We start from the raw sequence: 27,966 nt of genomic DNA on the forward strand, positions 1-27,966 counted from the left end.
ACTGTCATCTGTTGTCTCCAAATCCACAGCTTGAGAGGAGTCAGGGAATGTGTGTGTGTGGGTGTTTCTATGTAAATTCGAAGAGGAGAAGAATACCCTGGACCAAGGAAATCACCCGAGTTAAACTTGGAGAATGTCCCAGGGTTCAAAGAAAGATTAGCTGATGTTACAGAGAGTCCACAGAAAGAGAGAACATACATTAAAGCGTGGTTTCTCTTTGATAAAATGTCAAAATAATGTACTTTGCTATGATCACTGGATGAGAGTTGATTGTTTTAAACACTGCAGTGCAACATAGCAAGTGAGAGGTTAGGGTATCTACTTGTCACTGTTAATGACCTCTTCTCTCTGTCCTGGTCTCCAGCTACAGAGCCTCATTGTTATCCGCAACTCTCTGGCTCCACTGTTACTAAGGCAGTGGGAAATTCTTTAAAACAACCGAGTTAACTGATCCTGTTTGGTCGAAACGGAAAACTAAAGCTCTTATCAATGGGCAGAGAGCTTTTTCCATCTCTCTCACAGTTTTATCTGAGCATACAATTGACTGCCTCTGTGTTCAAATATGACACTCTTTGTATTGGCTGCCCCCCCTTCAGACTGTTTCCAATTATCTTTGAACCCCGACTCTTCCACGAGACAAAGGGGCGGTAGTAAATACGTGGAGGGATCCACCGTGTCTCTCTGGAGGGCATTTCATTTGTCAGGCTGTGATGAGCTCCTTTGTTCTCACTTTAACTCTCAGCATCACATAATTGGCCACCACCTGGGGCTCTCCGTCCTATAGTCTCTTCCTCCATCTCTTCTTCCTCTTCCGTGTCTCTCTCTGCCCTCTCCACACGTGCTACATATGCATGTTCATGGTAGGAAATCCTACATCTGTTGTCAATCACACACACTTCCCTGAAAGATTATGTAATCTCGTAATGAGGACCAATTACCATGCGTCTTGCCCTGGAAACGTTGGAGGTTCGTAGGCAGCGTGTTTGGATTTTCTGCCGTCGAAAAAAATGGACGGAGCGGGGAATATTGGGAGGGTGAGAGAAAAGTGTATGAGGTCACACAGATCGTTTGGCCTTCAAACTTCCTTTTTATGGTCTCACTTTATTCTTCACAGACTCCTCAGTCATCCAACAGCTACAGCAAATCTTTTCTGCTTTGCTCGTCCTACACGGTTCACAGTTCACCCTTTCAACTGGGCTGAATAAAAAGTCTGTCCAATGGCTCCGACTTGTGAAGCAGCAGAGATTTAAACCTATTCTGGCATCTCTTTACTCGTACTTTAACAGATTAGATTCAGAATTTAGTTATAATCACTTTCCAAAATGACATTTATTCTATCTACCCTAGCAATGTGGATCTAAAGGGTGGCAATGTTGCCCCATCGGTTGGTCCAACACTTTTTACTGGGTGTAAACTGGGGATGTAATCTCCTCCCTCTTGAGGTAAGGGGAATGTAATGTAATTTTGAAGATTCTCACAAAATATGGATTGCACTGGAATGGCTCTGGTGCCATTACTCAGTGAGTCATTTAATGATGACTATACAGAGGTGTGAGTCAACGTGCAACCAACAGTGTCTCACAGAACAAATGTATTTTATTTGCTCTACATGATTAATAGCCCCTGGTTTTTATATCCACGTTGATCAGACTGTGTAGAAAACAGCTGTTTACAAGGTCAGAACAGTCAAACATACAGTTTTTCTGTGAGAAGATGGAATTACAACAATGCATTTTAATTTCTCATGCTTTGAACCAAGCTGAATCCAGAAAAAAACCCAACAACAACAAAAACATTAAGCTGCATGACAAATGTTGATCAAATGTGCAAGCGGGGGGGGGGGGGGGGGGGGGGGGTTCCTTTTCTACTCTCTGTAAGAGAGAAAAAGTGTGTACCTGCATGTGTGCATGATCTAAGAAGAACGCTTACAGGTTTGCGTGTGGTTATTTGGGGCACCTGAATCCCAAGCGGCAGGGAGTGGATGTTTTCAGCGGGAACGAAGGCTGTCTAAGTGAGGAGCTTCTTTCAGGGGAGATGACAAGGGAAGTCTAAAAAAAACATCGAAACACTTCTATCAGCTCCACTGATCAAGGATCGTCTGATGAGGAAGTCGCCTTAATTGGGGCCCATCAATAAAAAAATGCATAAAAACGTATGCTCAAACGCAGACTATGACGGATGAACCTCATTAAAATCCATTACTGAAAGAAATAAAAACACTGTATAGCGAACAAAGAGAATAAAATAAGCAGGTTCAGGAGTAAAAGAGCAATGAGGACTTGGAAGATGTTTGTTTCTAAATGAATCTGTGTACACACACACACACACACTAGGCAGACAAAGGAGGCACAAGCATAACAAACACCAGGTAATGTGGCAGGCTGAAGTTATTGATATCATTTACAATGCATTAGCCCATCACCCATTTGTGTGTGTATGTGAGTCTGTGGTTTGTCCCCAGGGGGTCTGAACACACGCAGCAGGATCCCATCTGTTAGTTGTTGACAGCTGTGCGCACGTGTGCATGTGTGCATGTGTGCATGTGTGCGTGTGTGTACGGCCGCAGGGGGTGTATATGATGCAGACATGACAGATCGCAGCCCTAAATGACAAGGGACAGAAACAAAATAAATGATACCATGTATCAGACACCAAGGTATATTAATATCTACACACTGAGGCATGAACACACACACATACACACACACACCCTCATTAAAACGACTCAGCTCCATGTGCATCACAATTACTTCACAACATACCACCACACTGAGCCCCAGAAGCAAGACATTTTGAACAGAAATTACATCCCAGTCCCATGTCCCAGTTCTCATGAAAAGCAAAAGAGAGCAAAACCTAATTTTGTTCCCCTTGGTGTTAATTATATACTGGTTTTCTTCTGAGGACTATAAGAAATATAGAATTACAAAAATATATGTTCAGTTTATTTTTTTATTTATTTTTTTGCAGATTTTCTGGCATTTCCTCGTTTGCTTTCAGTGTTTTTCCGCCAACACTTCCCTCATTGCTTACACATAGTGCACATATTTCTAGAAACACTAACCAGGCTGTATTTCACTCTCATGGCAGCCTGAAGTTGACATGACGAGCCCTGAAAGATTAGATCAGAGCTCAAGGCCTGCACTTCCTGCGCTGGCTGAGTGCCACTGGTCCGACAAAACTTCATCGCTGATTCTCCAGATGGCCGGTCTGCTATTAGGGCCAAACAACACCACTTTCACTAATAAACGTCAAACTTTGCATCTAATGCTTCACGTGGAGGAAGGAGCTTTGGCTCTTAAGTGGGGACGAGAGTGCACATTGATGCTCGCCCTCAAACTTTACAACCCCTCTGCACCTGGAGTTTTACTGTAGTGCCAGCTAATGCGCGCACCCCTATCCAGCTCCTTGGCTTTGGAGAAGGGAGCTAAGAGCTGCCAGGAACAAACGGTCTCATCGCCCCATTTCTGTTTTCATTCCTAATGCCCAGCTTCTCCTGGCTCCCATTATGTCCAGGAAACGGTTCAAAACTATCATGTTACTGCTTATTGAGGGCTGGTAACACTGTCAACGTTTGGGGGGTTGACACACGCTCACCCCCAGATTACAAACCAATAAAAACAAGCCAGTTGCACTATAGACACACAGTACGAAAAATGTAACACTGTTAGGAGTATGTTCAGTAACAGCACCACGTGGCATTGGCCATGTCTCTCTCAAGTGACAGACTCAGCAACATGGATGGCAGCAGTTAGCCAATTGCTTCAACATAGGTTTTTGTTTTTGTTTTTAAAGTCCGCCTCTGTGGCCAAACTCTAAGTTTTAGAACTACAGCTGCAAATAATGTGGTGGGTTTTGTGGATGTAAACAAGAATGAAGTATACTGTTGCCATCGAGTGAAGTTACAGTAGTTACCTGTGGGTTAAAAATCAATTCCCTTTCTAAAATGTTATTTTCTGCCACGTCCCCGTGGGTGTACAGACAGCTCTCACTGGATAACTTTGATACTGACGAAAACCTTAAATCCTCCGAATGTCAGGTAAGTTCTGGAGTTATAGGGGAGCACGGAGATCATGTTTCCTCGCGAAAGTAATACTGTAAGTGTGTCATGTCTGTACCTTCTGATTTTGATTGATTTTAATGACCCGTCCGAGGTGTCAGAAGAGCATGATTTTTCAGGCTATTTGCCGCAATCAGGCACTAAAGGTTTTAAAGAACCCTAATTAGCTCCATGAGCTGTGGTCCACAGCTGCTGCTGCTGCTGCTGCTGCTGCTCCAGCTGCCGACTGCATTATTAAGCAGGCCAAAACACAATGATTATCTTCCAGTTGTTTTTAAAACTCTGGCATGCAGCCTGTCCGTTTAACCTCGCACTTTGAAAACCTCTGCTCTGTGAAGACAGAAAAACTGACTTAACTGCTGAAGGTGCTGGTGTGAGTGTGTGAAAGACGACAACAACAACAACAACTCCTTCCCTGATAAGACAAGAAACAAAAGCCCTGAGAGGTGAGCCTGGGGGAGGCTGGGACGGGGTGTGATGAGGGCTGGGGTACCAGATGAAAGCATCGCTGCTGACGCTGGGTGATATGATGTGTTTCTGCTACACAAAGCACCGGGCCGTTAACCTGCAGTTACATAATCGCTCCGGTGAAGACAAGCATCTCCAGCTTTATAGCTGGCACATCAGGGTCACTTGAGAGAGCTCGCACAACACCATCCAGCAGTAACCAGTTCAGGACTCAGTATTATTAGCATTAGTAAGCATTATGGTCTGGTCCTACAGGGTGTTTGATTAAAAGAAACATCGACTGGGAACATTCAAAATGTTGTTTTTGTAGTCGGAAAGCAAAAGCAGTGGCTGTGTTTGAAGATCAGAACTATCATTGACAACAAGCCAAACGATTTCACTACGGAGGCAGCGCTTCCTCTTTCAAACTGGAAACTTTTAGGAGCTCCTACTGACTGATAACTTTTCCTAAATGCAAGACATTGAAGAATTCATCTGTTTTGTCCAGTTTGAAGGACAGGGGGGATGTAACCTCCGACATTGTTGAGGAATAGCCACGTGACCTCAGAGATCAGGCATGAGTGCTGGAAATAAATGGCAGCTATTTCCCCCGTGGACAAGCAACTCAATCAAGCTTACATGAGTGTTACTGTCATCTTTCTCCTATGCTTTTTCCCTCCATGTGTGTGTGTGGTGCTCACTGGCGGCCATCACTAACAAGATACCATAAAGGCAGACCATTTACAGAGGAGACCTCATCAGAAACCCTTTGAATCTTTGGCCCGATTCATAACATCTCATGATGACAGAGGAGATCATCTTTCTCATCAGTAACACAAGTGAAGTAACAGCAGTGGGTTAAAAAAAAGGGGGGGGGATAAAAGAAGAAAACTCCAGTCCCAATATGCCCATTTACGGTCAGTCAGTATTCCACAAGCTTGTTGAATAAATCAGAGGGTCTCCAGAGAGGAAAACAAAACACAGAGGGGCTCCTTCTAAACTCAGCTTCACCAGCAAAAGCAAACAGCTCGGCTCCGAGTGTGAGTCTCCTTAGACATGTACTCTGACCGATGTCCCTCCAGCTAATTCACTGTCAAATGTGTCAGTCGATTAGTCCGTTAGGTTCCTTGGCTGTCATCACAACCATATGACATGAGAGAGCGGTTAAGTGGGATGAAGCATCGGCCCTAAATCAGGATTTCATCATGTCTTGGTGACAATAAAGTGACTCTGCAGTCATGGGAGTGAGCCTTTACCTTCTGTGGTGAGGGAGACAGAGTCTCTCTATCAAAATCATCCACTTCTTTCTCTGCCAACTACTGTACATATCCTTAATCCCAACAATCTCTTCTATAGTACACACACAACATTCCCACCCTCTCAGACTCTGGGACAGAACATGCCATTCTCTCTCTCTCTCTCTCTCTCTCTCTCTCTATTTTCCCCCTCTCACAGCGAGCCAGCCCAACATGTGGTGTATTTATTTGGTCTTTCGGCTGTTGTTGGCTGGAAGTCGATGTTCCCAGCAGCAGCGGCGGCGGCGGCATTAGTCTCATTGACTGGCAGCCATACCAGAGGGCAGCTTTCACTGTCATAAAAGATACGATGTTGAACCACAGACTCACTACTGAACCTTTTGTGAACAGATGCAATGGTTCCTCTTTACTAGAAGAGGGAATGCAATTGTGTTTTATTCATCTGAGAGACCAGATGTAAAACTAGTTATAACATCTATTCTTTATGACAACCGAGAACTACCTGTTTCAACAAAGGGCAAACAACCGAGTTCACGATAAGAGACAAATGTCACATTGAGATTTGCTCATCAAATGGAATCCAAGGCAACATTCAAGAACACAAATCACCAAACCGAAAAAGAAAAGCCTGTATTGTGGTGGTGACAAACTGGAAATACTACAAACTCTAAATGTTGCGGGTGTTGTTTTTTTTTAATTCGAGGACTGTGTGAAAGATATACAACAGGAGCTTTGATGTGAGGAGAAACAACAAACCCATTGAAGATTCATAAGATATTTTTGAGATGCAAAATCCCGTCTCTTAGGTGAGTGATTCATGTTTTCCCCAACTTCCTCTCTGCGTTAGACAGGAGATTTGTTTTCAAACCGCAGCTCGTCATCGACGCTCCTTCTACCAGCTATGAGCAGCAGCGGCAACGAACAAGCTGCGAAATGTTTTAACTGGTTTCTTACCTGTGAAGCTGGTTAAAAATAACCCGCTCCAAGCTCCACTCTGGCAGACAACACGTACACCTCTTGAGAAAAACACGAGAACACTAAAGCCCTGAGAGTTGAGCTGTAATGCATGGAGTGGAGCTCGATTGATTACCAGGCAGCAGAACAGGAAACGTTTAGCACGGCGAGCAATTTGACCGAATTGCAGGAAAATGACAGGACTCAAGCTTCACTTGACTAAACCAATTTTTCCTACCAAGTTCTGGAAAAAAATGGAAATATGACTCCTCTGTACGGCATTTCGCTCCGATTCCCGTAAAGCCACAGATTCCACTGTGTAGGCAGCTCCTGGTTAACAAGGATTTTTACAGGGGACATTTCTAATAACAAAACAGGGGAAAACCCCCTTTAAACAAACTCTCTTTCAGACTATTAACCCAGCCAGCGTCATTAGAGGCCACGATAACAAAACCAATTCTTTGTGCGAGACAGCTAATTCAAATGAGTCACGTTTTGGGAAAACTCCCCCGAGAGGAACACAGATGTCTGTCTCTGTGCAGCTTTGTGTTTGAGATGCCACTGTCCTCTCCTCACCTGGACCTGCCCTTTGCCCATGATCTTGTCCACAATCTCGTTGTCGTCCTTGTTGAGCATGCTCTTGTCGTAACACGTCTCGTAACACAGGATCCGCAGCTGCTGGGAGCCCTCCAGCTCAATTTCAAACTCCTGTCGGATGACACGGAAAAAGGGAGAATTAAAACATTGGACATCGCATGGCGGCAAGGAGCAGTCAAAGACGACGTTTCGGTGACTGACTTCGTTCCACTGTGGCTCTGTGGTGTCCCTGAAGACTCGGGTCTTGGCCTTGCTCACGAAGTATCCATACGAGTCCACTTCGAGGGTGCAGTATAGATCTGAAGGAAACACAGAGGGTAAACACATCCATCAGATATTGTAATGACATAATAGTAATGGACAGCCGGTCGAAAACTGAAGGTCACTATATATAAACAACTCAGGTTTCTTGACTTCTTTGTCACAGTTAAATGACAACAACTGTGGAGTTTTTATGAGAAACTGTAACAACCATGAGTTCAAATTACAAGTCTGATCACATTTTTATCATCCTCTCGTAAAAAAATGTTTATTAGACCCATTAAAACAGACTTTTAGAAGGTAATGACACAACATGGAGATTATTTCATTCAAGGTCAGCATAATAAGAGGCCAAAAGTATTTATTGACAACAAGTTGCTCCACACTAAGGTTATGTTTTTTTTTATTATCTAACAGGGCTGCAACTAACAATTATTTTCATTATTTAAAAATCTACTAATTATTTTTCAGTTAATCAATAAATCATTTGTCTATAAAATGTCAGCAAATAGCAAACAGTTATTCAGTTTCACGACAAAGGAGAAAATCGTCTTGGAAGCTAGAAACATTTTTGCCGGAATAAATTACTTTTGACCTACTTTACTTTTTCTTTTCAATCATTCATTCATCCATTTTCTGTCAATCAACTAATTGATTACCCATTCAATCGCTTCAGCTCTGCTCTAATGTATCTTGTAAACTCTCCATCCAGAAAATGGACCATGGCATTGAACAAAGGTGCTTCGGTGTTGCAGCGTTTGCAAAAGCTAGATCAATATTTGCAGTGCAAAATGCAATATTTCACTGAAGTCCCTTTTTTTTATACAAATGCATATCTCCATCGAAGTTCAGCTGCTGTCAACATCAACGTAAAACACAAATTCCGTTTTCAAAGTTGTCGTCCACAACCTGAACCCATTTTCAGATTTAAAAAAAAAAAGTTTTCACAATGACTGAAGGTGAGTAAATATCTATTTTAGATTTGTACTGAATGTGCAGTTACAGGATGAAAAAGGTCACGATCAATCAAAATCAAATAGCCACTTAAAATGTCAATATGTTGTCGTTTGTGAGCCGACATCAATCTCCTGTCTGTGTTCACACTCACACTCGCCCCCCCCTCCACTCTTTACATCCTCATACCACGGCCGTTGCTTCCCTGATATCTGCTCGTGCTCGACTCTTACACAGAGCAATTAAGTCTGTTAATGTGTTTCTTCCAATGCTGCCGTAGCTGCTCCTGCGGTCCGAGCTACCGGCTGTCTGTGAAGTGTCTATAGTACGTCCTGCAGCCTGGACCCGGGGTCCCCTGGGGTGGCAGCTCCACCTGACAGCATGATGGATGGGTGCACGGCTTGACCTTTCACACGGAGAGTCACCAAGACTGGGACGAGGGAGCCAGGGGAGTTGGTTGAATCTTTATATATATATATATAAATATATAAATATATATATATATATAAACACACACTTGGAGAATGACAGACATCATGTATTATCTAGAACAGCCCGACATGAGCCTGGCTAACGATATGAAATGACACCAACCATCCAACCTGGACATTGACATACCTGTACGCAGCTGTGCATCTATAACTTAAAGGAACTATAATGTATAATGGAATCTCATTCCATCTGGTTTCATTCCTTCCCTGTTTGTTTTCTCAGCATCCCGAAAGGCTCTGGCATAATTACTCTCAATGAGGAAAAGATTTGCAGTGGTGGTATGAAAAAAGTTCAGCCGAGGGGAATTTCACTGTGGCCATCTGGGGGATATTTATTAAAGTGAAGCAGTTATTGTATTCTTCCGCTACGTACGGAAGCGTTTCAGCTGGTTGCATTCACCTCTGGTCTGACATCCGACACCCCAGAAAACACACACACGCTACCTGTCAGAGTCTGCCTCGGCGTATCTGAGCTAACGCAGCTAGTTTTGTAGTGCGGGACAAAGTTGCGATTCAGTTTTTATGACTACAAACAGATGTTTGGTTGTGTCAAATGTTCAGAAAAGTGGACAGGGCATTGGTTTCAGACACTACTGTGAGTTTAAACCTCTCTTTTTCACCCAGCCATGAGTAGAAGTATTCATAGTCCTGCTCAGCGCCTCGATTTCCCTGGAAGTGGATTTCCTCTCCATCCGAAAAGTGTGTATGTACCCAGACCTAAAACTCAAACAAGGCCAGAGACGGCATATTTAGAAAGGACTTTTTGTGTCCTGGCAATGGAATCCGGGAGGGCTTCGGTAAGTAGGACAGATGGAAAAGAGGCCAAACTCCATGGGTTTCCAATCTTTCCTGGCAGGTTACTATCAGGCTCATAGTATGAGGGTCAGCATGGGGCCTCTGACCCCTAAATTCATAGGTTAATGGATACCATCCTTTTCCACATCAATTAGCTGAGGACTGCAGCCCTTGTTGTGTGTCTGTGTTCCTATACAGGGGGCTAATCTTTGCTCAGGGCTGTGTTGGATGCTGGGTCAAACAGCGGCTCCACAGAATGAGACGACAAGTGATAATCAGTTAAACTAATCAGTGTCCCCACAGCCACATTTCCCAGTGTGTATGTTTCGCTCGAAGGGCCTGGGGAGAAATAAAAACATTCTTCTAAGAGGACAAAATAAGGATAACTGGATCGTTTCGATGGAAACCGGAGGGAGAAAAACAAAACAAAAAAACAGCAACAACAACATGGCAAACAACGAAATGACAAAGCATGTAGCCTCATGGCTGGATTTGATTAAATGCAGAAATCCTGAGTCATGAGAATATTTGACCCTCCCAGCAGTGGTTTACCTTTAATTCGTAAGAGAACAGCAGTGAGGGGGGGAAAAAGTTTGTTCTGAATCAAGAAACAAAAGCGCCGTATTTCGCTATTACGTAACTTTCTACTGTCCCTTTGGCATCTGTGCTGTTACTGCATCAAAACATTTATTTATACAAATCAAATCTCTGGAGGTGTTGCTGGACGAGCTCCTGCGTCGGACACACGGACACACGCACACACACACACACACACACTAGTGCGGCTGGACTCACTTAAAATGCCTGTGTGATTTCTCTGTTCTAACAACTGTGGCAGTTCACTCTGGATCTGTGCTCGCTGTTCCTCCAGTGAAGCATAGGGCAACTTCCATTTTTACAGCATCAAGTTGCAGCAGCTGTTGAACACATATAGGCGGGAACACACACACACACACACACACACACACACACACACACACACACACACACACACACACACACACACACACACACACACACACACACACACACACACACACACACACACACACACACACACACACACACACACACACACACACACACACACACACACACACGGTCAGTCATTGATGCGAATAAACGAGGAACAAAGTGACATGTTTCACACCTTGTCACTAGGCCATGTTTTCCGCTGATTTCCTTTTTTTTTAAACAGAATATTTGGGAGATAGAACTCCAAGCTCCTTCAGCTATGACCCAGTTTGATAATTTTGCCCTGGGCTGAGTTTTAAGCCTTTTTCCCACTTGGGGGGGGGGGGGAGAGAGACACACAGCTCCAGTAAGATCCTCTAGAACCACGCTTATGTGATGTTTCAATCCGAAAGCCACAGAGAGACTATTGTTGCTGGTAACATCTGTTTCACAATCTGAACCACGGTAAAAAAGATTGCATTTCCAGTCATTATACATTTGATTTTGATATGATAATCATTCAAAATGTACAGAATGTACAGAATGCATGGCCAGAGGGGGGAAATGTCTTTACCCCAGCGAAGGAGACATCAACAATGCGACTGAAACCACATCAAACCTCCAACACACGAAGGCTGAATCGCACGTCACCACGCGACAACTACGACGCAAAAAGGCAAATTGCGTCTCATCACTGAGCTACATCTGTGAAACATTGTGGTGAGGGAGGGGTTTATGAAGACAAAAGGGATGGTATTTTGAACGAGACGTCTTCAGACCAATAATCTGTGTGATCTCTGGGATGTTTTCTGAACACATGTCGTATGCGAGGAAAAAATGGGGAAAAGGTCCGCCTGTGCTGGATAAGTTTCATAAGCTTGACAGGGATATTAATATCGCACACCTTTAACAAAACCCTCGTCTTTCCCATGTTTTCACTCTCCACTGATAGTTTGGTTATTTCTGACCCCCATTAAGAGGAACATCGCCTCTAATGGTCATCATCATCCTCACTACTACTATAGTGATCACTAACAAGAGCAACACGTCATCTACCCCACACTGCCTCCATTGCTTGCATGCCCCACCTTGGTTCTGTATGCTCCACTGGGCACATTGACTTCAAACTGTATCACTCACACACACACACCTCTGCGCTCCATCGAGGATCAAACAGGCTTTTAGAGGAGAGAGCTTTCCAATCCATTACCCCCAGAAATTTTAGAATGCCTGCTTTCAGATACTGAGGGGATGTCATGGAAACTGAGGAAATCATATATCTCCCTTTTCCGTCCCATTTTCCAGATATTTGATATTTGAACTGGTGCTTGTAACATGGCAAGCATCGTACCGGTGCGCCAGCTGTCCACTACTGTCACGTCTGAAATTGTGTGTGTGTGATGTCCGTCCTGCCAACATTCCACTCGGCTGATAACACAGCCAGACACACACACACAGAGAGAGAGCTGCACACATGACAAGTCAACATTTGTGTAAGATAGGTGATAATAGGGACTGCAGTTCTGTTTTCGAAAGCTGCTGTCCATGATTTTAGATGTTCTTTGTTTTTCCTTTTTATGTGCCTTGAGTGTTTTTGTATCATTTTTTTATGTCTGCAAATTAAAACAACCACATTACTCCAACTATTCCTCTGAGAATCCCCCTTTTGTCTCCCTCTACTCTCCATCAACCCATCTGCCGTCTCTGGTAGTGGCTTACAGCATGATGGACACTGCATGTGATTGACTGGACCTTATTTTTCACTGGCAGACATGCGTATGCACAGCAGCTATGTGTGACGGGATGCTGAGCCAGAGTGTGTGTGCACAAGTGGGGTAAAAGCGAGAAAACAAAATGCTGTTTCTGGTCGACTTACTGGCTGATTCCTTGAATCCTTTGGCAGAGTGGACGATCACATGCAGAAAGCCGTACAGGCCAGGAGTCTCCTCATCTGGAAAACAAGCACACAGCGCAGTTAGTCCAGGTCCTTGAGTAAATATGGTGACGTACTGTATTGAGCAGCCATTCAGAAATTGCAGTTTGCAAACGGCGCCAAGATAAAGCATGGAAACATGGACCGATATGGCTTTTTCAGGGCTGATACCCACATCGATTATTACAAATCTAAGAGGCCGATAACCGATATTGAAACCGATATTTGTCTGCAGTAAAAAAAATTGCCAAATACGTCAAAATTTAGAATAATGCAAACTCTTGCAACATTTGTTGTGTTTGTTTTATCTGCTTTGGTGAATCCAACCAGGAACACATGGTTTAGAATAAGATTAAGGAAATGTTCTTCCTCAACTTTCACTTTAAAGTTGAGGAAGGTTTACAAAACCATTTGGAAGTCTTAAAAAATGAAAAAGCTCAGTGGGAAGCAGGTGGGCTCTTCATTCCTCTCTGGTTGGGTGGTCCAGACTGTGGATAAACTCATCACTATCAACTTCCACTAAAACAACTGTTCCCATGCTTTCAACATCCAGTAATGGCTTCATGTTTAAGAAGCAACACATTACATTTCAAAAAGAAAGGAATACAACACAGAAGAAAATCTGATTGAGGATTTTGAGTAAAAATGAAATGTTGTTACAACCTTTCGTCACATCAGTGACGGACCTCACATCAACAAGCACCATCTTTTGCCATAACAGCTGAGCTGGGCAGGCGGCTGGATGTTCGTGGGTGGATGTTTTTTTGGGTGGCCTGTTAGACGCCTCTGTACCTCTGACAGACACATAAAAGGGGGGGATACACTCTTGCTTTGCTTTAGGCCTGTGTAGCCTGACTGCTTCCAGGTAAATAAACTACGATGGAGGGCTGCAGGACGGTTTGGGGATCCACTGTAAGGCTGCTGAGAGCTGGGCACTCATTCCCTGGGTTAACTGTCTGTATAGGGGGGGGGTGTGTGTGTTCGGTTCAAAGGTTCAGCTTCGAGGTGGCCTATGTGGCGTCTTTAGAGGGAAATTGAAACAAACTTGAACAATAAACTGAGGAAACTCAGAAAAAAATAATCAACTATCATGTGCTAATTCATAAAGATTCAAACAAAGGAGTCAAATTAAAGTACAAAATATTCCAGACTCTCTGCAAATCGTCCATCTTCTTAGTTATGAGAAATTCCTCCGCCAGCTGGTCTCCATTTCGACCCCTACTGCGTCCGTTTGTGTGTGTGTGTTTATGTTTGATTTATGATGAGGAAGGGGTTCAAAAGTCTAAGACAAAACGTGAGGCCGGAGCTCTGTTTTAACACACAGGGATATCACCTCCCTGGAAAAAAAAAGGAAGGTATCAACAAAGTGATGGACCTCTTACTGAGCAGAGGGGCGAGGGTTTACTCATGTTAGCTGAGCCAGTTAACGTGTGAGTGAAAACCTCCTGGAGGCAGTGTTGCCACAGCAGTTAACATTGTGTCAAACTATTTTAGTAAATGAGCTGCAGTACAAATGTTAAAAGTCCCATATTATACCCCTTTCCTGGTGTTCAACTTGAAGTTTTGAAGCATATTTTTGTGGTTTTAAGTACAAAAAAACATCCCAATATGGTTTTATAGCTCTTTTCTCAGAAGCTCTGCAAAGAAACAGGTCGATTTTGGCCTGTCCAAAAAACATATATGATCGTCTCTTCTGATTGGTCGACTGTTTTTTTGAGCGACGCACAGCCAAGCTGACCACCTCCTCAAACACTTAGAAGTCTCTGTGTGTCTATTCACTGTGCTGTTGGGGGAAAAATAAGGGGTTTGTCCCGGAGCAAGGCAGCTTCAGCCCTGGAGAAAAACTATTTCTCTGCTCCCCGACTACGCAAAATTCATCGGTAACCGATGTCTGCAGCGGCCTGCGCCGACGGAAGAGATGGGATGCTGGACAAAGCTGACTTGATGTGGAGCTGCTGCTGGTGCAGAGACGCCGGCTGTTGCGGATGGTGAGGGAGCGGACCAGCGCTGTGATTGCGGCGGCGTGTCCGCCCGCTCCTTCACCGTCCAGCTTTGACTCCAGTCACAGCGCCGGTCTGCCACCGTCCAGCAGCAGCTACACATCGCCGGCCGTGGTCGACACTGGTTTCCGATGAATTTTGCAAAGGTAAAATAATTCTGAGTTAGTTCTGGTCTCTTGTATTAAAAAGCCAGGAAATCTCAATTTTGACAATATGGGACCTTTAAACTAGTATGAAAAAGTATATGCAAATCAAATAGATAATGATATTTAAACAATGTCGATGAAATTGAAGTCATATATAAAATTTGGAGAAAATCAGTGAATCAAAACAAGTAGTTCATTGTTTTTCTAAAATAAATATTGAAAATGGTCTAAAGAGAAAAATAAATAAATCAAGGAGTCATTGACATATTCTTGACTTGGATAAGAGTTTAACAATCCATTTAAATATCCTCCCATCACATCAAGCATCATATCAAAAGATCTGTTGGTTTAATCTGACATGATTAATACAAAATAGAAAAGTCAGATTATGTGATGGCATGTCCTCACGGTGAAGTCTATACTGTAAAAAAAACGTGAACTCAGATTTATTGGAGCCGAGCAGGCTTGAGGAGAAGGAGAGACGAGGACAAGCTGTTGCATGGAAGAGAAGCCTGCTGGATTCATCTAATTTCTTGGACAAGTTAACAGCCAGTGGCTTGAATATTCTGAGATATCATGTAGATACTAAGTTTGAAGGTCTATTTTTTTCAACAACAGACAAAAAGTAAATGGATGAATAACAACATTGGATTCCCCGTTGAACTGGCAACTGACCTCTGGAAGTTCTGACCTCTGGAAGTTCAGTGTAGAAAAACCACAGCAGTTACTGTACATCCAAAGTTCACCAGAATACCAAATAAAATTTGAAAAAAAAAATACAACCCAGTGCTACTTTAAAGGTATTGAATCTCAAAATAATGGCTCACTTGTATAAAGATACCATTTTTCCCCCCTGTATATTGTCAAAAGAATTAAGACATTGTGCCTCCCACTGTGTGCGTGCGTGTGTGTTTGTGTGTTTGACTTGTGTGGGCATGTGAAAGCAGGGACCCTTTGAGCCATTTGAGGAGGTAGGACTAGGTCAGCCAGATGGCTTTAATGTCACCACCAGCCTCTGAAAGCAGTTCGCAACGTGGAGATCTGGAGCGAAAGCAAAGACACACACACACACACACACACACACACACACACACACACACACACACACACACACACACACACACACACACACACACACACACACACACACACACACACACACACACACACACACACACACACACACACACACACACACACACAGGAGCTCAGACCTCAGCGCAGGCCACCACCAACACAATGCCTGGCCTTGACTGCTACGAGCTAGATGAGAAACATATTGTAACCTAGATTCATCTCCTGCAAGAACCCCCCTCTCTGTGGCTTTTTATTTTTGTGCTGAGAATGTAATAGATGCTTTTGTTTGAATTTAAACTCAAAGAAGGGAGGAAATGAAGGCGCAAAGGGAGACTGTGTGTTTGAGATTGTTTGAGAAGAAAAAGAAAAAAACCCTGCACAAAGCATCCACACATAAGAGAATGAAAATGATACTGTGTGTGAGTGTTTCTTACCGTCTTTGTTACTGGTGACAGGAATGTTGTGGACTGTGCGGAGTTTGAAACAGGAACTGGTCAGGACCTGAAGCTCCACAGAACTTAATACACACGCTTGGAGATCTGGAAAAACGCACAGTAACCACACACAGCAGTCGTCAAACTTCCACTTTTCTGTGATGCAGTGTTTCAAAAAGTGGTTTAACCCATTTCATGCAGCAAAACAGCTTGACTCAAGGCCAGCGTTACCTTTCTTCTGGAGTTTCTGGATGCTCTCCCTCCACTCTGCCCTCTCGTAGTCAGAGGAGAGGAGAAACAGGTAGCTCTAGAAACCCAGAAAACACTGTCAGCCACATCAAGGGCAACTCCTCTGTACTAACATCAATACAGCAAGATAATTAAATTGGAATATATCAAATTGTATGTACAAATGTTTAAAGTGGAAATCACAGAAAAAACTGTGATGTGAAATTATCTCACAACGTCATGAGACTTTTATTTTGGGAACTTCTCATAATCACCAAAGACTCTTTGGAAAGGTACATGTCTCCCCCTAGTGGTGAGACGTGAGCTCTTCAGATACATGGATGCAGAGAGTGGTGAGATCAGATGGAGAGATCACCTTTCCGTGTTTGTTGTGGATGCGGAACGGGATGGTGGGGGAGTGTGTGAGCAGCCACGACTCCTGCTCGTTCATCTTCTTCCTCAAACGCTCCACGCGGCTCTGGCCCTTTGGCGCTTTCTGCACATGCACAGAGACGAGCAGAACCACATAGGATTTCATTTAATTAAATCAATCAATAAAGTGATACAGAGACCCTCAAGTCAAATCTGCTTAAAAATGAGACACTCCTCATAACTCGAGATCACAAGAGAATTCCTTACATTTCTATGTTTGTGAGTAATTTAATGATGCTTTTATGAACATTCATGGGTGCATGACCTGCTAACAGCTAATTTGGCATATTTTAAATGTGCCAATTAGAAAAAATGTATAAAATAAAATGTAGGTCAAAATAAAAACATTATTCAAGCTGTGGCACAAATAACTCACCATGGCAACATTATACATCCCACAAAAGTCCCCAAATTTTACAAACCGCAGCTAAAAAAGTTAAGGCATGGTAATTTCCCAGTCAAAAATGTAATATATAGGTGAGAAAATCCTGTAAAATGTCACAACATCAATACTTTTTGAAATTAGTAAGACTTATTATGTCGCACCAACAGTGATGTTATATTCCTGGAAAATCTACTAAGGATTTTTCTTTTATACATTTTGAGTTATTTGACAATTGAAAATAAATCAAAATAAATCCAAGACATCACTTCTGGTCTCTGGTAGCTCTAGTCAACAATGAATAGAAGAAAATAAAAATCAATAGATGAATTGATATCATATTATATGATATATAATTTTCATCTGACATTGATTGATAGACTTAAGAAGATTGCTTTGTGAATTGCTCTCTTTTCCTTTTTGTGCATGAAGGAGACTGAAATATGATTGTTATGTGAATTGAATGTTTGTGCATCCCTATTTCTTATTCATCTACTGAAACGACATCAAACTTTAACTTCTCCGACAAAACAGCTTTTAATTTGATATTATTGATTTGAACTAAACCATCAGATGAAATTGAAAATTGCTGCTGTTGTCAAGATCTTATCAGCTTAAACCATCTTATCGAAATCCTCCCTATTCTCCAGGAAAGATCGTCTATAAGCCCCAGGAAACTGTGTGCTGTTTCTGCAAGAGTCTTTTTTTATATAATTCCTAGATCTAGTTCTGTGCTAGCACTGAAGGAAAACAAACAGACACATCCTCCGAAACCCTCAGCAGGAAGCCATGAGTCAGAGCCTGGATACAATCAGCTGAATCTCTGTGCTCCGGCCTCCTCTGACTCTAAATGCCAGCCGTGGTCGCTCACTGTGCCCCGAGTGGGCAAACTTAATGCCGCCAGAGGAGAATAACAGGAACTCTCTTCTCCTGAGGGGTTCGCTCTATCTCAGGGGGTTGCGGGGGTGAGTAGCGGTGCATATAAGTAACTGCAAGAGGATTAAAATGGCTTCTTACAATCCCTGTCAAAAACAGAATGAAGGCTGATGTGAAGGAAAACATTTTCAGCGGAAGTGTGAATAAGCACTTTGCCCAGACTTCAACAATTTGAGGGAGGAATTTTCTTACATTTATACACAGTAAATCAATGGTGTTGAGTTTCATGTCTTCCCCCAATTTGAGAATCATACAGGTCTGACTTGTGTTCTTATGCACCTCCCTACGCGACACATTAAACCTTACCTTGACCCCGTCTTAGACAAACAAAGGTGTGGGTGTTAAAAGGAAGGTGGAGTGGTTCCAGTGAAGAAATCACTTACACATGGTAGTCTTCCATGAAAGTCACCATATGCTACGATAAATAATAGCAGCATATGAATAATAGATCCCTATCAACGTTTTGCTGGCCTCAAATCAAAACATCCTGTCTGAGTCACTTGAAAGTGTTTGTGTTTTCTTACAGAAAGACAGTAAGCGATGAAGATAGATTCTCAAGAATCCTGGAGGTGATGTTTCCCACACTACTGTTTCTATAAATGTTCCAACACATCGTACAGTAACAGCTCTCAAATGATTCCTCTTGTGTATACTGTGTCAATCTTAGAGGCTGTCACACGTCATGGTGTCTAGATTATACACAAAAGTATTTTTGTGAAGTGCCATTCCAGTAGATAATCCAGTGCGTCTGCAGTATGAACTGTGATACTTTATTTGGTTCATATGGCTCCTGTTCACACATGAAGTAATTTCAGTTACAGTGACTCTTTCGGTTGTTCTTTATTTTCTTATTAAGTCAAGAAAAAAAGAATTTATCAGTTGAGGCCTCTATTTTAAAAAGTTTTTAAAGTCCCCTGTTCCAGAGTTAAACCCACACCTTCTGACTAAACCCTCAAAGCTCCGGGAATACGTTGGATTCTGCTCTACATGCCAATAAAAGCCGGCGGGATTACCTTCTCTTTCTGTATCTCATTCTTTAAGACTGAGATCTTGATCTTCATCTCCTCCAGCTCGTGCTCGGGTAGGACTTGGATGCTGGTCGGAGAGTCGGAGTCGTCCAGGGTCTGGAAAGTTAAGTCCGCCAGAGGGATGTACCACTTGCACTCGTACTGCTGGTGACGACTGCAGATGGGAAGAAGAGGAAGAAGAGGATGAAGACGGATGGATGGATCCAGGAATAAAGAGTAAGAAAGATGAGTAAAATACATATAATCAGAGGTATGGATGAAACTGCACGACAGTATTGTACGTTTTACTGCACAACAATTATCTGTAGTTTGCACACAATGTGATCATGTGAACATCAGTAAGAATATGACGTAAAATATTTTTGAAAAGTCACCTCATCCTGCTACAACAGGTTAATGATGCAATGAGAACTTTGACTTTTGATACTTTATGTAGATTTAGCTGATATTTAACTTCAAACACAGGACTTTTACTTGTCATTTAGTGTTTTCCACTACTACCAAATGCTAGTAATCCTTCAAACACAGGATGGTGTCAGACAGGAAAGGAAATATTTCTGGGATCAGACAAATTACACTGATGCAAAATTCAACAACAAATCAGTCTGGTTTTTACCGTCAGAATATGAACTTGTCTTCTGGTTTGAAGAAAAACTAGATTATTTAAAAAAAAATGAAACTACCGTCTGTTCTATAAAGGGCAGGACTATTCGGATGAGAAGTTAGGTCGCTCCACCCAAAGATTTATTCATCATATATTCATTTCACACCCATCAACGCCTCCTGCCAGCTGCTGATGTACATCTCATTGTCAAACCCTTTGACCTGATCTGGTTTTACAGACCACAGATTCAATTTTCGTTTCAGTCACCCTTGTAGGTATTGCACACAGATACACAAACAACAGGCTCGATCCGTGACTATGTAAATGAAAACCATCATCATATCCAATCTTCTTTAGTAGCAACAGCAAAGGTTGACTTTACTGTATGTAAAGAAAAAGAGAAAATTATTCAGGAGGTCAATGTAAATATGACTAATTCCATAATGACAGAACAGAGATAATCGTGGGATTCAGTGGGATTAAGGAGCATCAGTGAATTAACCCAAAGGAAATTGAGTTTCTTTCTTTAATGGTGTCTCGGCCTGTGAAGCATGTAGGCGGCTCGATGAGATAAAAATACAATAGTCTGATTTACAGCTCTGGTAGTGATGTGCAATGCAACTGCTGATTGCCACCCAGAATAAAATAAAATCTGGCGAACAGAAGCCGCCGTGCGTTCGAAGCCAGCGACACCTCGTCCTCTAAATGTGACAGCTAATCTAATGGACGTGTGTCAAGATTTTTAGAAGTGGCATCACACATTCACACACACATTCACACACACAAACACAAAAAACACTCACTCAGTTTGTCAGCTCTCTGTACTTTGCCTCGAACAGATACAAACAGGTTGCCTCCTTAAACACAAAACCTCCAACTTCTGCTACTCTCCTCCACTCCATAAAACACTGGAGGCAAAATCCTTGCTTTCCCCTCCTCTCTGTTACAGAGGCTCTTCAAACAGCTCGCCCGCTTTGCATTTATTCCCTCTGTGGTAAATATACAGTTTTGATACTTTGGATGTAGAGAGAAAAAAATTAAATGAAGTGGACTCACCCCACAGATGTCTTCTTCATCTTGGCACAGAGCAGCAGATCTGTGAAGAGGAAGACGTGCCGTAGCTTCCTCGAGCTCTCCGACACCTCCACCAGGAAGCCATCCTTCACCAGCTGTCGGGCCTAAGAGAACACCTGATGTCAGTCTTTGCTGTGCCACCGACGCAAACACAAGGCTGACAAACTTAGAACTCAACACTGGTGGATCAGTGTTGGGTTTTAGCAACCAAACAGCTGGGTTTTAAGGGAGATCAAACTGTATCCACATGAACGGATACCTTATTCAAATTATGGCTGCACAGCTTTCATCATAGGTCACTTCACTGACTATTAATCGCATCTACAGTCCCTTTTCAAATGTATCCACAATGTCAAATGACAAATTAATAATTATCTCATTACAGCCACACAACCAAGACCAAACGGTGTTACTCCCCAGCTACAGGCTACCATAAGATACACTGAAGTTTTTTGGTTGCTTTAAAAAAAACAAAAAACATGTTGCCCTTTCCATCACATTTAAACTTTTACTTGGGTCACAGTTTTTCCAAATCTGTGTTTAAACAATTGTCAGGTGCTCGTGTTTACTTTGAAACGGTTTTGCTTGCTGTAATCATTCCTCTTGGCCATTGATGGATCCCCTCTCAAAACCCTTCCTGTCTAGTGATGGAGGACAGAATCCACAGCCCCCCTCCCGTGCAAAGACGTATTCAGAAGAGTTTCTGATATAAGGTTTCAGCAGTCTGAGTTAAAATGATCAAGTGAGCATCTACAAATGTTCCTCTTTTTGTCACTGTCCGTCCACCACGACTCAGCAAGGAAACAAAACTATCCGGGGGAACAAAAGGAGTGAATTTTGTGCTTTGGGTTAACGTCCCCTATCACTTTGTTTGGAAGCAAGGAAGGATGATTACATCAAGCAAAACCTGTTCTTTGAACATATAATTATTACAGTTTTAATAACGATAATTATTGCGATAAATGTCAAATCATTATTTATTTCAAGTGTAAAGACCGATCTGTGCTCCTGAGTGAAGGTTGTGGTTTTAAACTCTTTATCTTTATGTCCAGGTGACTGACAAACACTTTGCTAAACATTTTACAAATCTGAGGTTGAACATTAAAACCCAGTATGAATTATACCACCTCACCATGCTGGCACAATGCATAAACAATACATCGATAAACAGTATATTGAACTTTGGTCCTAATCACTATTGATGAAAATCATATTGCAATAATTTACCACGAGCCCTATATTAACACACATTTAACTTGTATGACGTGTTTAGCTTTTAAGTCTGACTTGATGTTTTATGTTGAACACACATGGCAACATGTCATTTTTCAGGGGAAGTATAGAGACGACAGACAAGCATGAAGATTTTGATTTATCTGAATAGACCAATAGGCAAAGGGAGCATACGGTGTATTAATACCGGCTGCCTTTCTCTGGATGGAATCGTTTCCTCCATCTGTCTCTGCTAATCCATTATCCACTCATTAGAGTCTAGTCTTTGCTGGGTCAGCTAAGAGGGAAAGAAAAACCGGGAGTATTGGGAAAAGACAAGAAGGGCAACGATGGCTGTTATATTCATTACAGTATGTGGACCCTCTCTAGTTATTATTAGGCAATTAAAAGGTCATTTATGAACCATAACCACATTCATTCCCCACATACACACACACCTCTCCCTTGGGTGTGGTGACGGCAGTCCTGCGAGGGTCAATCTCCTCGTTGATGGAGGAGAGGAAATTCTGAGATATTCGCAGAGCATCCTGCAGCAGGGGGAAGTCCGGGTGGTCCTTCGGAGTGTGTTTTAGCAAGTCCTGAAACACACGTTACAAGGAGACGCACGGTTACAGTCTAGTGCTATGATACAGAAAACTTACAATAACGTAAAAAGTTTTTATCAACAGCTAGTAAAGGTGTGCATTTTATGTAATTTTGACCTTATTCTGTATGTCATCAGAAATGAATTCCTGATTGCTAATAATAGCGGCAAATACTGCTTTTTTTCAAAATCCATCCAAAATTATGCAGCACATCTCCAGATTTTCTTTGCGTTCTTAACTGCACTGTAAATACACAGCTTTCTTGAACACTGCAGTGACCTCTGAGAATCTAATCTCCCTGCTTTTGTCGAAGCTGCTTTCATCAGTGTAGCAGGGTGATGAGCAGGACAGCCGACTTGACAGACTCGAGCTTCTGTCTTCCTTCCAAAATGAGCACCGCCAATTTTTTTTTCTTTTTACAGCCTCTTAGTTTGCATGAGTGACAGGAACATGACCTTTGTAGAAAACACACACACACACACACACACACACACGCACGCACGCACGCACGCACGCACGCACGCACGCACGCACGCACGCACGCACGCACACACACACACACACACACTGTCCTCGGATGCACTGGACACATTGTTGTCCTGACAGCTTTATGCAAACTTATTCATGCAATAAACTCATGTACATCCTGGCTGTTCTTACTTTACTATTATTCATGCAAAGAGTTATGCTTATTTATAGTCTATCAGAATGGTTAGATCTTGTAAGTGCAGTCTTACTATGTCTAAATTTACATACTTCTATAAACGCACACTTGCCATTTTGAGCATGTGTGTTTGAACTGATGAATAGAGCAAAATGCAGCGCAATTAATAAAAAACTGAGTGTGAAACAATGGACACTTCTGACCCTCAAACGTCACCATCTTGACTATGTAGTGGAAGAGAAGGAACCATCAACATATTTTCAAATTTGTAAGGCGAGGAAAGAGTAAATGGCGGCATCATTTCCATTTCGCACGACGCAGGAGGCAAGTACAGGATAGTAGAATGACGGCAGATAGTTGGCAGGCGACGACAATCAAGGTCACATGTTGAGATTGTTATTTCATGTGAGCGCAAAATGGTGGTGTTAGATTTGGGACAACATTTCTTTCTCATCAAATTTCACGCACCACCGGGGTGAGTATACTGTGTACACACTGTACTACATGCGAGTGTCATGACTAAAGTTTCCGATTTGTGGACACAGCATCCATCTTATTCAGGTTTCAGTGTGTTTGTTAATTAAGAAGAAGTTAAAGGGTCAGTTCGCCAAAGGTTGAAAAGAACCTTTATCTTCTTCTAAAATCGTACAAGTTTTGTACTCACATGAAGGACCAGGGTGCTTCTGGTGACCCGGTCGATCGGCTTGTAAAGGAGAGCTGTGGACAGAGAAGACCAGGGCTCTGAGTCAGTCTGTGTTGCAGACACATACACATACACACACACACACTTTGTCATCAAAGAAAGACACAAACATTCACACACGAGGTCACAGTTCCACTGCACAAACAAGAACAAACACTTCAACTCAGCTCACACCGACGTGACCCGCCACCTATAGTATGACTGACTGATGATGATGATGATGATGATGATTCTTCGGTTAACATTTAACTTCATGACAGCAAGCATCCACACTGCTGAGTTGTCCTTTAGACATGTAGCCACAGTTTTTAATGTGGGGATCAACGGAGGATCATGTTTCTGTTATTATCATGTAATGCGAACAGCAGAAGGTCTGACACGCATGACAGCTCTACTGTAGGTGAGAAACAGACACTGGAAGGGAAAAAAATGACAACAGGGGAGATATATGATGGCAGAGCCCCAAGGGAGATAAGTAGCAAACACATATAGATGTTGAGGATCAGATTGGCGGTTGAAGGTGGAAAGCTGATTGGTGGTTATTCTGGTGACTTGGCAGTTATGTAATGAAATGCCAAAAACAACTCAAGGTCTCAAAATAATAATGGCAAAATAATAATGCCACTAGTGAAGCGAGGCACTATAAAAATAAAGAATATATATATATATATATATATATATATAAAAAAATATTTAATAATGTTGCCCTGCACTTATGCTAAAAATAAAGAAAGTAAGGGTATTCATACCTAATCTATAAGGGCATTGAACTTCAGAGAGCAGCTGATGATGTTCCACTCAGTGTTCAAGCTAATCTCCATTTATTACAGGGAAATGTGCAGAATTGAAGCAACTGACTTTCGAGCCGAAGGGAACAGAAACGGAGAGGAGCGACGTGGCTTCTGTATGCAGCGCAGGTCATCCCGGGCAATCGCTGCTCTACCCCCACAGAGGGGTAGAAACACTGCTGAACTTCATCCTCGTGTGCTACACACTCATCTGTTAAAACCACCTAACACTGCTCCCCGCAGTTGCGTACACAGTTAAAATGATGTTCCAGACAGCATCTCTCTCTTCTTCTCCCTCTACTCTCATTCTATTAAAGAATAAGGGAACATTTTCAGATGAGCTTGTCATATTCAACTTAAAAGAAAATCTATACACTCCACACTCCCCTCATGTATAGGGATATATACATATATATATATATATAGAAACACACAAACACACACTGTGCAAACATGCTCAGCGACTATGAGACCAAAGAGAATCTTCTAGAGGACTTTGCTGATGCACTTTGAAGCTTCTCCACGCTCTGGTCATTAATAATGCGTCATCCATATCAATGGTCCTCGCTCAGTGAACCAATACTGCTACCTCCTGGAAGACTTCACACTGGACCTGCACTGACTGCGAGGGCAGTGAACGTCATCCAATTATATTTGTGTAATTTGTATTCCTTTTCAGTAAGGGCGACTCAAGGCTACTCTGGGTACAACACAAGTATCAGAAGCATGTGACTGCAGCGACGATGTGAGCTTTCAGTGGAAGTCTGTACGTGAGTTGCATAGATTTTTGATCTCCTAGTTTGTATTGTTACGCCTTTGGTTCTATTTGTAACTGTGTTGTTAGTCACAATAGCGGCTGAAATTCATTGATGGACAGTCTGTGCCAAAATTTTTATAGAAATCCATTAAATAGTAGGGTTATATTTCAGCCGGGATGGCGTCGGTAAGATCACTTGGTAGCTACGGCGCCCCGTGTACGAAGGACCCTCTCTCCCCCCTTTCACACTTACAGCTGTCCTATCAGTTCAGGCTTAAAAACACCCCCCAAAATATCAACAAAAAAAAAATAATAATAATAATAATAATGTTTCAGTGTGGAATGAGTCACATAATGGTTATTATACAAACTAGGGCTGGACGATTAGGGGGAAATGTCGAATCGCGATTATTTTAACAGATATTGCGATTGCGATTCGATTTGCGATTATAATTAGCGCGGGCACACACACACCCACACCCACACACACTGACAGAGACCGAGACGTGTTGAAGAGGAGAAGGGGAGAGAGCTCTCTCTCTGGTAGCACTCTGTCTCTTTAACGAGGGAATAGTCGTGGTGTTCGTCACCTCGCGGTGCCACGTGAGATATTTTCATACGGAGTATTGCTGGCCGTACACCGCGGGACGGTGGCGCTGTGTCAAGCGCTGATACCGGTTGGTGGTGTTGCCCCGTGAAGATGCTACGGTACGTTTTTAAACCAAAGAACTTCCACACAACCGACGCGGCGCTCCTCTTCGACACGGCAGTTAGGTTAAAGTGCAGCTTGACTGCTGACAGCGCTCCACTCGCTCGCGTATCACGTGACCCGGAGAATCGCGCCCCTTGCGATTAGAAAATCGCGTTTCATCATATCGCGATATAATCGCAAGTGCGATTAATCGTTCAGCCCTAATACAAACCTGGATAACAAACACCTTTAACTGTGACGTCTGAATAAGCTAAGTTCGTCCTTAACTGTCTTGACTGTACAGAAAAAACTTAGTGATCAGACATTTTTCTGGTATATAGAACATAACATTATAATTCTAGCAGTAGATACTGTATGAATGATCAGAATACTTAATGGCACAATCAAGGACCAGATAAGGATTATGGCCACGGATGCTAATGTGTATAAAAAGATGCGTCTGCACACCGATGCAAGATGAGAGCCTTTTTTAAACTAGGGCAAATTCTAAAAGAAGGAGCAAAGTTCAGTCAAAGTCAGAGTTTGAAGACTCGGAGAGAAAATCAGACACAGAGGAGGATTATTGGAAGTCGAAGACCTGTCACAGCGAGGGGCCTCTGATTGGTCCTGTTCTCAAGGTCGCCCTGACCACTTGGCTAACGTACAGATAGTTCACCTTTGCAAACAAGGGGATAGACCATCTTAGCAAAGTCTTTGAACGAGCACAACACACACACATTCTCTCACACACACACACACACACACACACACACACACACACACACACACACACACACACACACACACACACACACACACACACACACACACACACACACACACACACACACACACACACACACACACACACACACACACACACACACACACACACACACACACAGACAGGATCTGCCAGCTTTTCAACGCTATTTGGCAAAACATTCAGCTCCCAATACCAGGCGTGAGCTGTGAAGGTGGTCTGAGAGGACAGACCGGGGCCGAAAGGAGATGGAAAATGAATAAGACAGAAAGACAGAGAGGCAGAGGGCCTGTAAGGATTAAGGGAAAGAGGGCAAGAGTCCCAATTTACATGTAAAACAGGGTGTGAGATGCTTGTTTGATTCAGCACTCGCGTTGCTATTTGCATCCATCCATTAGGAGGTCTCAGGAAGATAAGAGGGCGAGCTTTATTGCAAACAACCCTGACAAATTGATTTACCTCCCTGAAAAAAAGTACACAAAAGCTCATATCAGCTCATTTGGCTGGGGTAAGGTAAAATCCCTGGGAAGGAAAAAAGGATGGAAGAATGAGTAAAGGGAAGAAAGGCAGAAAGCATGACGGTAGAAACATGGAGGGAATAGAAAGAGGACGTGCTAGTTTCCGAACTCAGGTAGAGAAATCCCTCGACCGCCTCGCCGGGTTATTAAGGAACCGCAACACAAACTGTAATCAAGGCCATCGCTCCAACTGCTGACAAACACTGATTGTTGAGGGAATAT

General features: G+C 42.7%; 1 protein-coding gene across 6 annotated transcripts in view; it reads right to left on the reverse strand.

The window, feature by feature from the left end:
- Positions 1-27,966, reverse strand: part of abr (ABR activator of RhoGEF and GTPase) — a 115,280-nt gene that overhangs the window by 28,665 nt on the left and 58,649 nt on the right. For all 6 annotated transcript variants that reach the window (XM_035625510.2, XM_035625511.2, XM_035625512.2 and 3 more), the window contains 10 exons: positions 24,189-24,241; positions 22,714-22,854; positions 21,026-21,147; positions 19,351-19,519; positions 16,964-17,083; positions 16,591-16,666; positions 16,360-16,464; positions 12,646-12,720; positions 7,516-7,613; positions 7,294-7,425 (listed from right to left, as the gene is read on the reverse strand). In XM_035625510.2, the coding sequence (XP_035481403.2) occupies positions 7,294-7,425; positions 7,516-7,613; positions 12,646-12,720; positions 16,360-16,464; positions 16,591-16,666; positions 16,964-17,083; positions 19,351-19,519; positions 21,026-21,147; positions 22,714-22,854; positions 24,189-24,241 (1,091 nt within the window). The remainder of the gene's footprint in view (positions 1-7,293; positions 7,426-7,515; positions 7,614-12,645; positions 12,721-16,359; positions 16,465-16,590; positions 16,667-16,963; positions 17,084-19,350; positions 19,520-21,025; positions 21,148-22,713; positions 22,855-24,188; positions 24,242-27,966) is intronic.

Source organism: Scophthalmus maximus, chromosome 2, assembly GCF_022379125.1.
Source record: "Scophthalmus maximus strain ysfricsl-2021 chromosome 2, ASM2237912v1, whole genome shotgun sequence".
Lineage (NCBI taxonomy): Eukaryota > Metazoa > Chordata > Actinopteri > Pleuronectiformes > Scophthalmidae > Scophthalmus > Scophthalmus maximus.